This window comes from Mus pahari, chromosome 2, assembly GCF_900095145.1.
Source record: "Mus pahari chromosome 2, PAHARI_EIJ_v1.1, whole genome shotgun sequence".
In the NCBI taxonomy this organism is placed as follows: Eukaryota; Metazoa; Chordata; class Mammalia; order Rodentia; family Muridae; genus Mus; species Mus pahari.
Genome location: NC_034591.1, coordinates 163150075 through 163165514, shown reverse-complemented (window position 1 = coordinate 163165514; position 15440 = coordinate 163150075). Strand labels below are relative to the sequence as shown.

Here is a 15440-nt window from a genome sequence, read left to right as displayed (position 1 = left end):
TGTAAGCACACTGTAGCTGTCTTCAGACACTCCAGAAGAGGACGTCAGATCTTGTTACGGATGGTTATGAGCCACCATATGGTTGCTGGGATTTGAACTCCGGACCTTCGAAAAAGCAGTCAGGTGCTCTTAGCCACTGAGCCATCTGACCAGCCCCTATAGGGTAGTTTTTAAGTGAATATGATGATTTGGTGAAAGACTTTTCATGTGTAACACTGTCACAGAGTGATGTTATGCCAGTGACTGCTCCTTGACACTCACAGAGCGGTCATCTTGGTGGCTGCCTCCTGACACAGAGTGATGTCATCCAGTGGCTGCCCCTGACTCAGTGATGCAATCCAGTGGCTGCCCCTGACACAGTGATGCCATCCAGTGGCTGCCCCTGACACAGTGATGCCATCCAGTGGCTGCCCCTGACACAGTGATGCCATCCAGTGGCTGCCCCTGACACAGTGATGTCATCTAGTGGCTGCCCCTTACACAGTGATGACATCCAGTGGCTGCCCCTGACACAGTGATGTCATCCAGTGGCTGCCCCTTACACAGTGATGACATCCAGTGGCTGCCCCTGACACAGTGATATCTTAGTGGCTGCCCTGACACAATTATACCATCCAGTGGCTGCCCCTAACACAGAGTGATGGCATCTTAGTGGCTGTTGCTGACACAGTGATGTCATCCAGTGGCTACGCCAACACTGCCACAGAGCACTGCCATCCCAGTTAGTACCTCTTTTTTCCTTGCAGTCCTGCTGGGTGCTGCATGCATTTAGTTCTTTGAAGTTTCACAATGAGCTCAACCTCAGAAATGCAGTAGAATTAGCAAAGAAGAGCCTGATTGAAGATGAGGAGATGCCTGTCAAGGTGGAAGCTGCCCTCGCACTGCAGTCGCTGATCTCCAACCAGGCACAAGGTGATGCCACACTTATCTTTTCTTTTTAAATACATAGCCTTAAGTAATCTCACTCACTTCCTTCTTTAAAGAAGCAGATTTCTAAGCCTGAGGGTCCTGAGTTTAGATTCCTTGCTCCACTTCTGAATTTTATAGGTGCCCATTTTAGTTCTGTGGATTGTGGTTTATAGAACAATTTAGTCAGAAGCAGTAATTGCTGGGTACTAGAGTAAGCTGGGCATTAAGGTACCTGGACCAGCTTTGGTGCTCTCTGACTGACCACATGAGAGTGGTCAAGGCATCCAGCTTCTTCTCTCTGAGGCTTAAAGGCTGGCAAGGTTCTAAACCTGTCAGGCCTTCATTTCCTCCTGTCTCTGTTTAAGAAGTTAGATTGGATAGCACCAAGATTCAACTCTAGGGTTCCATGGTTCTACAAGTTCAGAAAATAGCAGGTAATATTTCCAGTGTGCAGTGACACAGTTTGTTTGTTTGTTCATAAAGATGTTCTATTCAAGATCCAAATAACCTTTGCAAGAAGTTCAGCTTTATGAGAGCATGTGCTATGTCCTGTTTTAGCAGGAAGATTGGATGAGGTGTAAAGATCTTCTGGGGAGGGTAGGTAAAGATAGGGCAGGTCAGTGTTGGTTCCCTTCAGTGTGAACCATAGACTCTGTGGGCAAGGGTTTCTTGTCATTTTGATCCACAGTCAGGCTCATGACACAGCATTTGTGCAATTAGTTTCCCATAGGGTGTAGAACTGCTGGCCTTCGAGGTGGGACAATTATTCCTTAGGCAGAACATCACAGCCTGATGCTGTAAGACTCCAGAAGGTTATTTAATACGGCTTTGTAGCTTGCTCACCACAGCACAGCAACATCTAGAGTCTTATCTTGGAGTTACCATGTCTGAGTGATGAGCTCTTGCTGATTTCATCTATCTGTCTGCATTAGCCAAGGAGTACATGAAACCGTACGTGAGATTCATCATGCAGGAGCTGCTGCACATTGTCAGAGAGACGGAGAATGATGATGTCACCAATGTCATCCAGAAGCTCATATGTGAATACAGTCAGGATGTGGCCTCCATCGCTGTCGACACAACCCAGCACTTGGTAAGTGATGGCTGGCTTCTGCTGGAGAGATGTCATTACTTACAGGAATCTGCTATGTACAGGAGAATGTCTGACTCAAGGCTGCCACATCACTGAAAAACTCATTCCAACATGGGTGACCTTGAAAGCTGCATCCCTGGAGCTCCCTGCATAATGTTGAAGCAACTCACTCTCCTGCACTGTTGTTGTTATAATTTGGAGAGGAGTCTTGCAAATCTCATGAACTTGCTGATGAATTCCCTTCTAGGAGCCTTGTAATTTTTGTTTACTTCCGAAGTCTTATAAGCTTTCCTCTTCCCTTCACTCCCTTCAGGAAGAAATGGCCACATAGCAGCAGTAAGAATGAGCTAAGTGTATGTTAGTTTGGTAAATAGCCCTTAATGGGGGCTGGAGATAATGGTTCAGTGGTTAAGAGCACTTGCTACTCTTCCAGAGGATCAGGGTTCTTGGCAGCTCTAGATGCCCCCCCCCCCCCAATAAATTAAACTCCAGAATTTGGAGTAGAGTTTCATTTGTAAACAAAATATTAATATGACAGTATTTGATCATTCAGATATTCCTAAGGTTGGACTAATTAGCCTTAAATTAACCCCATTCAAGATATTCCCTTTTATCTGTAATATCCCGAAATGCCATAATGACACTCTTAATGTGAGCACTTGGAATTGGAATCTCATTTTCCTTCTATACATAGGGTGTGTGTGTGAGAGAGAGGGGGGAAGGGAGGGAGGGAGGGAGGGAGAGAGAGAGAGAACAAACAACTCTGAGGGGTTAGTTTTCTTCTTCCAAACTTATGTGTTTTGTGGGGATTGAACTCCCATTGCCAAGCGTATGTAGCAAATGCCTTTACCACAGAACCATCNGAGAGAGAGAGAGAGAGAGAGAGAGAGAGAGAGAGAGAGAGAGAGAGAGAGAGAACACACAACTCTGTGGGGTTAGTTTTCTTCTTCCAAACTTATGTGTTTTGTGGGGATTGAACTCCCATTGCCAAGCGTATGTAGCAAATGCCTTTACCACAGAACCATCTTGCCAGCCCAGGAGAATAGTTTATTGCTGTTGTTGCCTCTTTGGTAATTTTTAGTGTTTCCCACCTTCTTTTGCACTTCCTGATGTGGATATCAGACTGGAACTGAATCCTACCCATATACCCTTTCTTCTATTTTTGTCTGTGTCTATTTTTCTTTTAATAATTTTCTGAGTGATCTTTGCTTTCATTTTCTAAATATTTTGTCACATTTTTCTTTTTAGAAACACTTGTTTTCAGTGTTTCTAGATTTCAGTTTTATTTGCCTAAAGATAATTAACAGTTAAATAAATGTTAGCTATTGGTTATATATATATTGGTATATAGTTAATAAGTGTTTCATGTGTGTGACTACAATGGGTACAAAAGGGTGGTTATACTTAAAGCATGCCGGGATCTGTCATTGCAAGACAAAAGGTGATGCGGTCCACAGGGGGCAGAACTTAGTGTCTGAGAAGTGCTAGCATTTGGGTGTGCAGTGCTTCTCCTTTGCCATGGTACCAACTGTTGAGTATTATAATGTAATGTTCACAGGCTGAGATATTCGGTAAAGTTCTTCAGAGTGATGAGTATGAAGAAATTGAAGACAAAACTGTCATGGCCATGGGAATTTTACACACCATTGACACTATCTTAACAGTTGTGGAAGATCGTCCAGAGGTGGGTGGGGTACCTTGTGTCTTATTAGAATGGTTATATTAACTGAAATTTATGTGACCAATGCTTATGAATTCTTGCCTTTTTAATTTATTATTCGTATGTGTGTATACATGCCACGTTTATGTATTTGTGTGTGTATATCAAATGTGTGTGCATATACGTATGGGTTTCCTCAGAAGAGGATGTCAAATTCCCTGGAACTAGAGTTATAGGCAGTTGTGGGCTGCCTAGCATGGGTGCTGGGATATGAACCCAGGTCCTGAAAAAGCTGCAAGACTCGTAACCACTGAACTATTTCTCCAGCACTATGAGCAGTGATCCTACCTGCTGACCTGTCTTACCAGCCCAAAGTCTTGGTATTAAAGATTTATATTTCATTATATTGGTAAGTTTTAAAAATCGTCCTCACTTCAGCATTTATGCAGGAAGACTACAAGTCCATGGCCAGCCTGGGCTAGGTAGTGAAAGCCTTTTTCCAAACACACAAGCAAATAAGTTGCTCTCAAATTTTAAAGTAATGTACTAAGATGATTGAGGTAGGAAATTGCCCATTTATTGAAAGTCAGCAGTGTAAGCCTTTGCATTAATCTGAGTTCAGGTCATCGTATCTGCTGTGTGCCGGGCCGGGCTTCTGTGAATCGCTGCTTTACTAGAACAGGGGTCTTGACTTCTAGGACCCACAGGCCGGGTCTCTGTGAATCGCTGCTTTACTAGAACAGGGGTCTTGACTTCTAGGACCCACAGGCCGGGTTTCTGTGAATCGCTGCTTTAACTAGAACAGGGGTCTTGACTTCTAGGACCCACAGTCTAATTTTAGTGGAGAAGGATGGAGCTTTCAATTACAGTGGCCAGTATTAGTAAAGGAACATAGTTGTGATGTAAGAGGTACAGTAAGACTGGAGAGGAGTAAGCAAAAACTTGAAGACATCCAACTCTCAGAGGAACACTAAGGTAAAATAGAATTAAGTTTTTGAGACAAGGTCTTCAGCCACCCAGGTTGGCCCCAGACTTGCTCTGTAACCAAGGCAGGCCTTGATGAGGTGATCCTCCTGGCCTTACCTGTTTCCCCTGTGCTTGGCTGAAACAGATGTATTTATGCAGTGCTGGGGATGGCATCCAGGGCTTCACACACGCTAGGCAGTCGCTCTACCAGCCAAGTCGCTGCTGAGGCCCAGGGATAAGAGTTTAGATGCTGTATTCAGTACTTAGCTGGTTCAAGGATGTTAATAGGTAGTAGAGTCTCTTTGCAAAGGCAGAAGTGAGGGTCAGGAGGCTGAGGATTATTGTACCTGGTCACAAATGGTCAGTTATGGGTCTAGATTTGCATTGGGCCATTCTTGTCACATGTCAGCTTTCCCAATGAAAACTCAGAGTTCTCCTTCCCTAGTGGAACATGGCCTTTCCTTAAAGAAAATTGTGTCTGTGAGCATAGAGTGCTGTTTAGTAGTGACAGATTTGTTCAATAAGTGAGGGTTTGGGAAGCAGGTGCCTGCTCTTTATACTGTGCTGTGAGCCATGTGACTGCAGATTCATCCTGTGTTCATCAGGCACCCAGGGGGCTTGCTGAAGTAGTGCGGTGTTTCTCTGCCGGTCCTTCCTGTCCCTAAGGGCTTTAATTTTCATATTCAGTATTTTATTTTTGTGTTTTCATGTTGAAACTCTTGTCTTTGGTAACCAGTGAGTTAGACCAAAGTAACTTAGAGTAGCTATACTTAAGCTAATTATACTTTCACCTTTATTTTTAATTTCACAAGACCTTAGAAATCATTGAGTCCAGTTTTCCCAAGTATGGGTATTGTGAAGAGAAAAAAACTGCGTATTTTTGAAAATGAAAGCATTTTGCATTTTTGAATTTGATATTAATTTTTTTAAAACTTCATGTAGTGTTGAATCACTATACTTAGCAAAGGAGGCATGGGTTAAGGTTGAGGCATACTCAGCAAGTCACATCTGGCTTCATACCTACAGATGAAAATGGAAAGCCTTTTGCATAATTAGAAACAAAACCAGCCGTAATTTGCTCACCTGATTAACTGTTCTTGAAGTTTTCACAGATTAAAAAATAATTTAAAAAAGTATTTCTTTTCTGAGATTATCATATAATCACACCATTTCTCTCTTCCTTTTCCTCCCTGCAAACCCTCCCACTCCTTTTAGCCCTTTTTCAAATTTATGGCTTCTTTTTTCATTAGTTGTTACATACATATATGTATATTTTACTTATAGGTATGTGTCCACATGTAGGTGTGTGTGTGTGTGTGTGTGTGTGTGTGTGCGCGCACACGCGTGTGCGTGCATGCTCTTGGAAGGTTCATTGTACCCAGGGGCTGCAGTTACTACAGGAAGTTGTACACTGCCCAGCGTCTGTGTTGTTGAAATTTTTAATCCTGACCCAGGGTTTCTACCTCACCTTTGATCATTCAGTTTCTGGATAAAAGATACATCAAAACTTTTATATTTACAATAAACCTTAAATAGCTGGGCAGATATCTACCCTCCATGCTATTAGAATCTACTTTGCTATCAATAACCCCGAGTTATTACTTACACTGTTTCATCTGGGCTGCTCATAACTCCAATTGGCCAGCCCTTAGGGCCATGTTCTATTGACTCTAACCCATGGCATCTTCTTCCTTCTCCTTCACCTTCTTCTTCCTGTCATGGCCCCCCCCCCCAACCTCCCAAAGCCCAGGAATCCTTAACCACATCTCTGTCTCTTCTCCCAGCTATTGGCTGTTGGCATCTTTATTTACCATTCAGAAATAACTCGGGGATGAGGTCACATGGCATCACTAGGGTCTGTGTGTGTATGGATTCCAGGTCTTCCCCCCAACAGCCCTTCCCTGCACTTACAGTACACAGCAAGACCAAACCTCAACGCATCTGTCCTGTGATCTGAACTGGGCTCTCATATATTACGATCTGCTCAGACAACTCTCCTGCTTATTCCTTAACTTTGAACTTCCTCTTAGTAAAAGTAAACTCTGGAAGCCATACTTCTTTCAAATAAAAACACACCTATGGTTACTTAGAAAGGGCAAAACTTGGAAATCTAAAATGGTACCCAAGCAGGTTTATTTTTATCTGATATTTTAAGGATATTGGCAGAGTCTAGATTTTGGATCATTTGAACTTCAAAATAACAGTTTATCATATAGCAAGTTATCAAACTGTACCCTAAAAATTATTATTTCAATTAAATAAAAAATATTACAGATGGGCAAGAGAGATGGCTCAGTGGTTGAGAGCACTGGCTGTTCTTCCAGAGGTCCTGAGTTCAATTCCCAGCGATCACATGGTTGCTCATAGCCATCTATAATGAGATCTGGTGCCCTCTTCTGGCCTGTAGGAGTATATGCAGGCAGAATAGTATATACATAATAAATAAATAAATCTATAAACAAAACAAACTCTGAAAAAGACCACAAGTAAAATTAAAATTGAATATTAGAATATGCTCTAAGATTGAATTGTACATTTACACAAAAGTGTATCTCACCAGTGATTTTCAACTTCCTTTTGATTATTAACTTTTATTCATTTAAAATATATTTGATACAATAACCAAGCATAGTGGCATATAGTTTTAATCCCAGCATTTCAAAGCCAGAGGCAGGTGGATCTCTGTGAGTTCAAGGCAAGCCTGATCTACAGAGTGATTTCTAGCCAGAGCTACACAGTGAGACCCTGTCTTAGGAAAAAAAAAAAGTCTAATACAGCAGCTGGTCATGGTGGTGCATGCTTTTAATCGCAGCCATCCAGAAGACAAGTTGGAAGGTGAATTTCTATGAATTTGAGGCCAACCTGGTGTACTGTAATATATGTACAATGACAGTGGGCATGGGTATATGTATGTATTGAGTATTTAATAATTGAAAAGTTCTGAGACGATATTTAGTTAAATTCTGAACCTTACTCAGTTACTCCAGTCATCAAATCTCTTCTCAGAAGTTGTAGTTTTCTTTTGTAATCTTTCTGAGATTTTTCTATTGTCAAGCTAGCAAAAAGTAAGTTCACGTATTTGTCTTTCATGAAGATGATAATATATTTTGCTGAAATCTCTTCCGGAGTGTGAACAATACCTGCTTTCTTCCATCTAAGGTCTCAGTGACTAACCAGAGTTGATTCTACCACAATTGCCCTGGAGAACTACTGAGTTTATTGAGCTCACTTAGGTCGTGGTGAACCCAAAGCAGGTTCACTGGAATGCCTTCATCCAGCGTGGGTGTGTCTTCCTCGTAGACGGAGAGGCCCCCTCAGTTACCCCTCCTTAACTTCTGCCCGCATACTCTAGCCCCTTTCCAAAGCCTATGGTTTTAATGGTTTTACTAGAATTCTCTTGTATGTGTATCACATTTACATGGCCAATCCCTAGTGAGTAGATATTGACATTCCCTGTTAAGTGAATATTTGGTTGTTAGTGTCACGTATACTATTGCATTGAATGGCCTTTTATAAGTCCTGTCACAGGAGTGGGAAGTGTCTGTGAGTCAATTCCTTGAGGGGATGTTGGCTGAGATTACATACGAGTGTGTACTTCCAAGATCAGAACTCTTGTCTTTCCTACCCCACTCTTCTGACCCAGCCTTAGCTGTCGTATTCAGTCTGTAATCTCACCTGGGTGAGAGTGACTATCTCTTCATGAGCTGGAGGCTTTTATGTTTTTTATAGGCTGTGCCTGTTTTTCTGTCAGATTTTGTGTATAAGGGGAATCTATCATTTGTGATGCCATGCGACGGTCCTTCAGTCTGTTTGTCATTTGTCTTGATCTGCTCGTGTTCTTGTGCAGGAACACTTGATAATTTTTGCAGTCAGGTGCTTCAGTGTCCTAAGTTCTTGTTTTGGTTGTGACTTTCTTTACCTCCTTGTGGTTGTGCAAGGATTCTTGTACTTTTTCTGGTATTTTTTTATGTTATGGTTCTTTACATAGAAATCTTTGATCCATAAGGAATTTATTTGGTATAGAATGTGAGGTAAGGAAGTATCTAATTCAGATTTTCCATTGGTTTAACTTGCATCACTATCTCTTGCTGAATTTCAGAACTTCCCTGTATTTTTGCATACTTACTTTTCCCATGAAGATTCCAACTTCCACTCTCAAAATATCTTGTTGATATTTAGTTGGGATGACACTAATTCATCTGTTAAGTTCAGAATGATCGCAATGAATTTCAGACTCTTTAAAATTTATCTTTAGATTATACAGCAGTTGGAGAACATCTGCCTACGAATCATTGATCTTGTTTTACAGAAGCACGTTATTGGTAAGTTCAGAGGTTGGAGAAAAGGTAAACTGAGATTTTTTTTTTCCAATTTGATGAACTGAAAGTGTAACTTTTAGCTTTTTAAACTTAGTGAGGTAGATGGTTTTGAGAAAGGGGAATTGCTTTCTTTAAACTTAAAGCTTAGCTTTCTGATAATAGCTAGATATAGCTAGATAATAGCTAGATAGATTCAGCAGTTAACTCTTAATGTGTGCAATGAAGATTTTCTGGTTTTAGAAAATTTAAAGGCCAGAGAATGCAATATTTACATTTTATGAGATGAACTGGGGTTATAGGTCATAGATCAGTTGGTAGAATGCTTGCCTGCTATTCAGGAATCCCTGGGTTTGTTCCCAACACCACATACGCTGACATGGGTAGGACAGCTCTTGGAATGTGGAGGCAAGAAGATTGGAAGTTCAAGGTTATTCATCTTTGGCTACATGGTTTGAGGCCAGCCTGGGCTACTTGAGATCATAGTGTGTGTGTGTGTGGGGGGGGGAGTTAGGGAGGAAGAAGAGAGGGAGAGATGGAGAAGGAAAGAAAGGGGAGAAAGGAGGGGAGGAGAAGAAGATGGGGAGAGGGACAGAGAGGAACTGGGTGAAATTGCTTTAGTCTGGGATATAGAAAGCTGTGCTTTACTGAGAGTAATAATAGGGTGTGTGCATACAGAACATTTCTTTGGGCCTCTTCACGTAACGTTAGATATAAAGTATTCTGAGGTAAACTGAAGGACACTGCTCAAACTGTAAGTTCTATAACTTGGAGAAATGCTACATATTTTATAGCTGTTGATAAAAACTAAAAATGTGGTAGTAATGTATATTATCCCTGTATCATGAAACGTTCCAAGAATATTACTGTTTATAAGTTTTAAATCTATATGATAGAGGTATGCTAATGTAGTTCTCTTATAAATTTGTAATATAATCTTATAGATAGAAACTATTTTATGTTATAAAATAGACATTTGATTTTTGTTGTTTTATTTTTGTTTTTGTTTTTGTTTGTTTGTTTTGTTTTTTGTTTTTTTGAGATGGGAATCTCATTATGAGCTCTGGCTGTCCTGGAACTCACTATATAGATGCAGCTGGCCTCAAACTCACAGAGAGCTGCCTGCCTCTTCCTCCCAAGTGCTGAGATTAAAGGCTTGCACCACTATGCCTCAGCTGAAATTTGAATTTTCTTCCTAGGATTTCAGTTTACCTTGGCTAGCCTGGAACTTGCTATGTAGACCAGTCTAGCTTTGAACTTAGAGATCTGCCTGCCTCTGCCTACAGAGTGCTGGAATTAAAGGCATGTGCCTCTATACATATTGTAAAATAGAAATTTTAAATATTTTTCAGCGCAGATTGTTGTCTTCCTTTGTTGAGTACGGGGTAGATCTCAGTAAGAGCTGAAGGCAGCCTCTCTGGCTGATGTCACTGAGGAAGGGGTACAGGGAAGCATGGACACATCGGAGGGATGTGTTTGGGTCCTCTGTGTGGTCCCCTGTAATCTTGCTGTTTCCTCGCATTCTAACTAGAGGTTTTTCTCTTCTAGAATTCTATGAGGAAATCCTTTCCCTGGCATACAATTTAACCTGCCATGCCATCTCCCCGCAGATGTGGCAGCTCCTGGGCATTTTATATGAAGTTTTCCAGCAGGATTGCTTCGAGTACTTTACAGGCATGCATTGATCGTAAAACAGTTTTTCTTTCTTTCTGGATGTACTTCCCTTAACAAATGATGATTCAGTACTAATGAGATGTTTTCATTTTATTGTCAAGGAAAGGGTTGGGGGTGATTTTACCAGTGTTTCAGCCCTTTGATAGGCAGAGGAGGTGGGCAACATGTCTTGTTTCTTATGTTAGTTTGCAACCAGAGCATGTGTTCATGTATAAATTGAGTAAATACTTTGTGAATACAGCTATGTCCTAAGCACTGTCATCAGCCCAGCCATTCAGCAGTGAGTGGCTGCAGCCCTTCTGTAGTTTGCATTCTAGCAGGAGGGGAAGTACAAGGGTGCTTTAAGGCCAATCAGCGAGGCCTTGACTGTGTGTCGGGTAGTGCTGAGTGCAGTGGGAATGGGGACAGGCAAAGGTCAGAAGTGTTATTCTGATAAACAGTGAGCATTTTAACCTTCCTAGTCTGCATTGTCTTCAGGCATAAATAGAGCAGGTATATCATGACTTTTTCTAACCTTTGTGGTTGCTAAGGGAGACAGCATTTGAGTGCTACGGAGCTGTGGTTCTATTAGGGATCATTCATTTCTGTACCTGTTGCACTCGTCTCAGTGGGATTCTGGATCTCTTCCCAGACATGATGCCTCTCCTGCATAATTACGTGACAGTAGATACCAACGCTCTGCTGTCAAACCCAAAGCATTTAGAAGTCTTGTTCACAATGTGCAGGAAGGTAAGTGTATCCTGTCAGTTGTCCTGTGATTCTTCACAGTGGTTAGGTTTTTAGTTTATACTGCTTTACCTGAATAGATTCGTCAATTTCATTTTAAAAATGAGTTTGTGATTACTGTGAAAGTTTCACAGTATGTGTTGTGTTTATGTCACTTCGATATCTGTGAACTTTGAAATTTTCTAAGTTAATACAACCATCTCTCAGTGTCCGTAGAGACCAGTCTAAGACCCCTGTGGGTTTTCAGTCCTCTGGTCCCATAACTAACAAGTGTGGTCTTTGCCCACAGCCCTTGTACATCTCAGCATGCACTTTAACTCACTTTCGTAATACCTGATATAGTGTAATGTTATATAAGTAGTTGTTAAACCATGTAGGTCAGGGAATAACAACAAGAAAAAGAATCTGTATACATTCAGTGCAGGTCCAAGTCTTAAACAACATTTGGTTTATGGTTGGCTGAATCCATGGATAGAGAACCTTGCAATATGGAGGTTTTCTACTTTTCTTTCCATTTTTTTTTTTCTTTCCAAAATATAAACTTGTGGGTGCTGGAAAGATGATGGCTCAAATGGTTAAGAGCACTTGTTGCTCTTGCAGAGGACCCAGATTCAGTTCTCAGCACCCACATGGCGGCTCATAATCATTTGTGACTTCAGTTTTAGGGGTTTTGAATACCTTCTTCTGGCCTCTATGGGCACCAGGTGTGAACATGGAGATAAGACACACACATAAAATTAAATAAATCTAAAAAGAAAACTTAAAAACATGAGCTTGTTAGTAATTAAAGGAAAGTGCTAGAAAAACTTACCATATAGGTAGCCAGTCTGTGACAGAATGGCACCAGTCATTTAACTTTTAATTGAATGTATATTGGAAGCCACCTATGTACCTAGGTGTAGGCAATCTGAGCACAAGCAACGTAAGCAATGATGAGAGTTACAATAGCAACACTTAGTTTAGTATGTGATGATTCATGGATGTATTTATGCACAGACATGGTTGTCCACTGCGTTATCTTAACCACTATTTGGTTATACCTTAGAGTTTTTTTGATGACTTAGTCATGTTTACCTCCTTCAGGGAAGTGTGTGTGTGTGTGTGTGTGTGTGTGTGTGAACTTGTAATGCATCAATCTAGGAGGCAAATTGTGGAAAGCTCAAAAAACTAGAAACCAAAAACTTAGGCCAAGGAGTTGGGGGCAGGAAATAGCTATAGTGCAGCCATGGTCCTCATTAGCAGGGAGTTGAGTCAGCGGCTGGTAAAAGCTCTAAACTGGTAAACTGGTATCTCACCATCAGTCTTCAGGCCTCAACCCTCAGTTGTAGGGACAAGGGGAAAACAAAGCTGCACACAGCAGTTGTGTGTGTGTCCCCTCAGCTACTCAGTGTTCTGTACAGCAGACACAGAGAAGGCAGTGTCCACAGCAGTGCCAAGTAGGTGACATATATTTCATTTTCCTAAGTGTTTTTTTTTTTTTGTTTTTGTTTTTTGAGACAGGGTTTCTCTTTGCAGTCCTGGCTGTCCTGGAACTCACTCTGTAGACCAGGCTGGCCTCGAACTCAGAAATCTGCCTGCCTCTGCCTCCCAAGTGCTGGGATTAAAGGCATGCGCCACCACGCCCGGCTTCATTTTCCTAGTTTTAATACTAGTTCATATTCATTAAGTTATTGCAGTACACCAGATATTTCCTGTGTATTTTAAAAACAGTTATTTTTAATTGTATGTGTGTGCACCAATTCCACCTCCCAGAGATTCCTTCTTTTCTTGACTAGTGTCTTGTGTCGTATCTACTGTCACTCCTGCTTCTAAAAACATTTATATATCATTTCCTCCTCCCCCAACACAGTGAGTTTCCTTAGGATTGTCTACAGGAGCACTGACTACACCTCTGAAGATAGCATCTCTTGCTTAGCAACTGTTAAGACCTTTTTCGAGTATCTCACTGTATTTAATGCTTAAGGCATTAGGGAGCCCCACTTTTATCCCTGGGCCTGCTGCTTAGTAAATTGTTCCAGGTCTCAGAGCTCCTGTGTTGGAACCATGTTTGAACTCAGGTGAGTGGCTCCACAGTCCACTTGTAAATTACAAGATATGCCCTGTTTCGTTGCCTTTTTGCAAACAAAGATCTGCCTGCTTCTGTCTCCCAGTGCTGGGATTAAAGGTGTGCACCACCACACCCACCCAGAAAGTTGCTTTTCTAAAATCAGTGATCCCTGCTCAATGTGATTACAGGCCCTTAATCCCAGCACTTGAAAAGCAGACAGGAAGAATTCTCTGAGCCTATTGCCTAGTGGTTCACACAGTGAGTTCTAGGTCAGCCGGGGCTACATAAGATCCTGTGACAGCAAAACTGGTTTCTGTGACTGAATTCACAGGGTTTGCTTCCTGTGGTCATCAGCTTCCCTGTGGCACTCATGCTGAGCTAACTTGTCTCTCTAGGTGCTGTGTGGAGAGTCAGGAGAAGATGCCGAGTGCTATGCTGCAAAACTCTTGGAAGTCATCATTCTTCAGTGCAAAGGAAGGGGAATTGACCAGGTGATGCATGTCAGAAAAGCATCCTCTGGGACATTTGCAGTAAAAAAAATGCTCGTGCTTGATTGATACTCTATTTATGTTTTGATGGAAAGTTAAAAAGGCAGCCAGAGTTTGTGCTTGCTGGTACAAATACTATTTGAATAATAGAAAAAAACTGACTCAGAAACATTCACAACAATAATAGCAATAACAGAGAAACAAATAGGAGCATGTGTAATGGAGATCATATGTGGCTCGCAAAGTAAAAATGGCATTTTAGATTCTGCTCTGAGCAGTTTTTTTTTTTTTTTTCCCGGTTTTTCGAAACAGGGTTTCTCTGTGTAGCCCTGGTTGTCCTGGAACTCACTTTGTAGACCAGTCTGGCCTCGAACTCAGAAATTCGCCTGCCTCTGCCTCCTGGCTGTTCTGAGCAGTTAAACAGAGGACCTTGAGCAGAAAAATGACAAGGTCTAAGGCCAGGGTTTTGGTTGCTGAGTGTGCTACCAATGGATGGGTCTTCTGCTGATAAGCAAGGAAGCAGCGGCTCATGTGGGTGTGAGGAAGGCAGAGATTGTGAAGCAGGAGATTCTGTAGGAAGCATCAGGAAAGAGAAGGCATTAGAGGAGAGGGCTGGGTAAAGGACAAGAGAGTAGGTTTGCCTACAGAATCTTCCCTGGGTAGGGAGGCTAATGGGCAGCAGTGTGTGGAAGCAGAGTTATGCAACCCACACTTACTGTCTATGGGTGGTAAACAAAAAGGTTTCTAGGATCAAATCTAGAGGAAAATGGGTCAGACAAACGTCAGCAGATTCTATTGTGTGCCTGTCTATAGTGTGTCTAGGAAGGTGTATTTGTACTGTTTTCCAAGTTAAATATGGAATGGTTTTGCTTTCTAGACCCTAGGGCCGTGTTGATTGTCTTGAAAGTGTTTAGATCATGCTAGTACAAGGACATGTCTTGAGGTAGAAAGAAGGAATGTGGAAACTTACGTGTGATGACTAGCTCATCATTGACTTAGAGTTGTATGACGTGGGGAAAGGTGACAACTTAAGTTGGACAAATGTCTTAAGTAGGAAGGAGTTGAATAGTTGCCTTCACCTGGGCCTGCCCCTGTACAGTCAGCAAGACTCTGCAGCGGGTTTGCATCTGACCTAGGCGGCAGAGGTGTTGGGAAGCTCGAGACTTTGTGCTGAAGAGCTGAGGACACTAGGTGTCTGAATGTTAGCGTCGATGTAGCACAATGCCCTCAGGTTATCACCTGGACATTATGCTTCTCTGTGTTTCCTGTCAGCTGCTGTCAGAATCAGCTTTGGCTTTTAGGTGAGAATACTTCAGAGGTCATTGTGAGCTATTTCTACCAGGAGGGTGGTATATCTTATCTGTGTTGTCAGGGCTGTTGGTGGTGATCTTTCATTCATTCATTCATTTCATTTATTAGATAAAATATTTCTATGAATATTTTTCCTAATTCATCAGTCTTGTTTTAGTGCAACAGAAAGGGATGATAATTGTATTTTAAATTTTAAAGGTTCCTTTAACTCTTGGTGGCTTTATATATATGTGATAGTAGATATTATTTC

General features: G+C 41.6%; 1 protein-coding gene across 3 annotated transcripts in view; it reads left to right on the top strand.

The window, feature by feature from the left end:
• The window catches only part of Ipo8 (importin 8), a 63746-nt gene that overhangs the window by 34128 nt on the left and 14178 nt on the right, over positions 1–15440 (top strand). For all 3 annotated transcript variants that reach the window (XM_021190562.1, XM_029534886.1, XM_029534887.1), the window contains exons 14-20: positions 747–912; positions 1842–2002; positions 3561–3686; positions 8884–8950; positions 10493–10618; positions 11250–11347; positions 13787–13882. In XM_021190562.1, coding sequence (XP_021046221.1) covers positions 747–912; positions 1842–2002; positions 3561–3686; positions 8884–8950; positions 10493–10618; positions 11250–11347; positions 13787–13882 — 840 coding nt within the window. The remainder of the gene's footprint in view (positions 1–746; positions 913–1841; positions 2003–3560; positions 3687–8883; positions 8951–10492; positions 10619–11249; positions 11348–13786; positions 13883–15440) is intronic.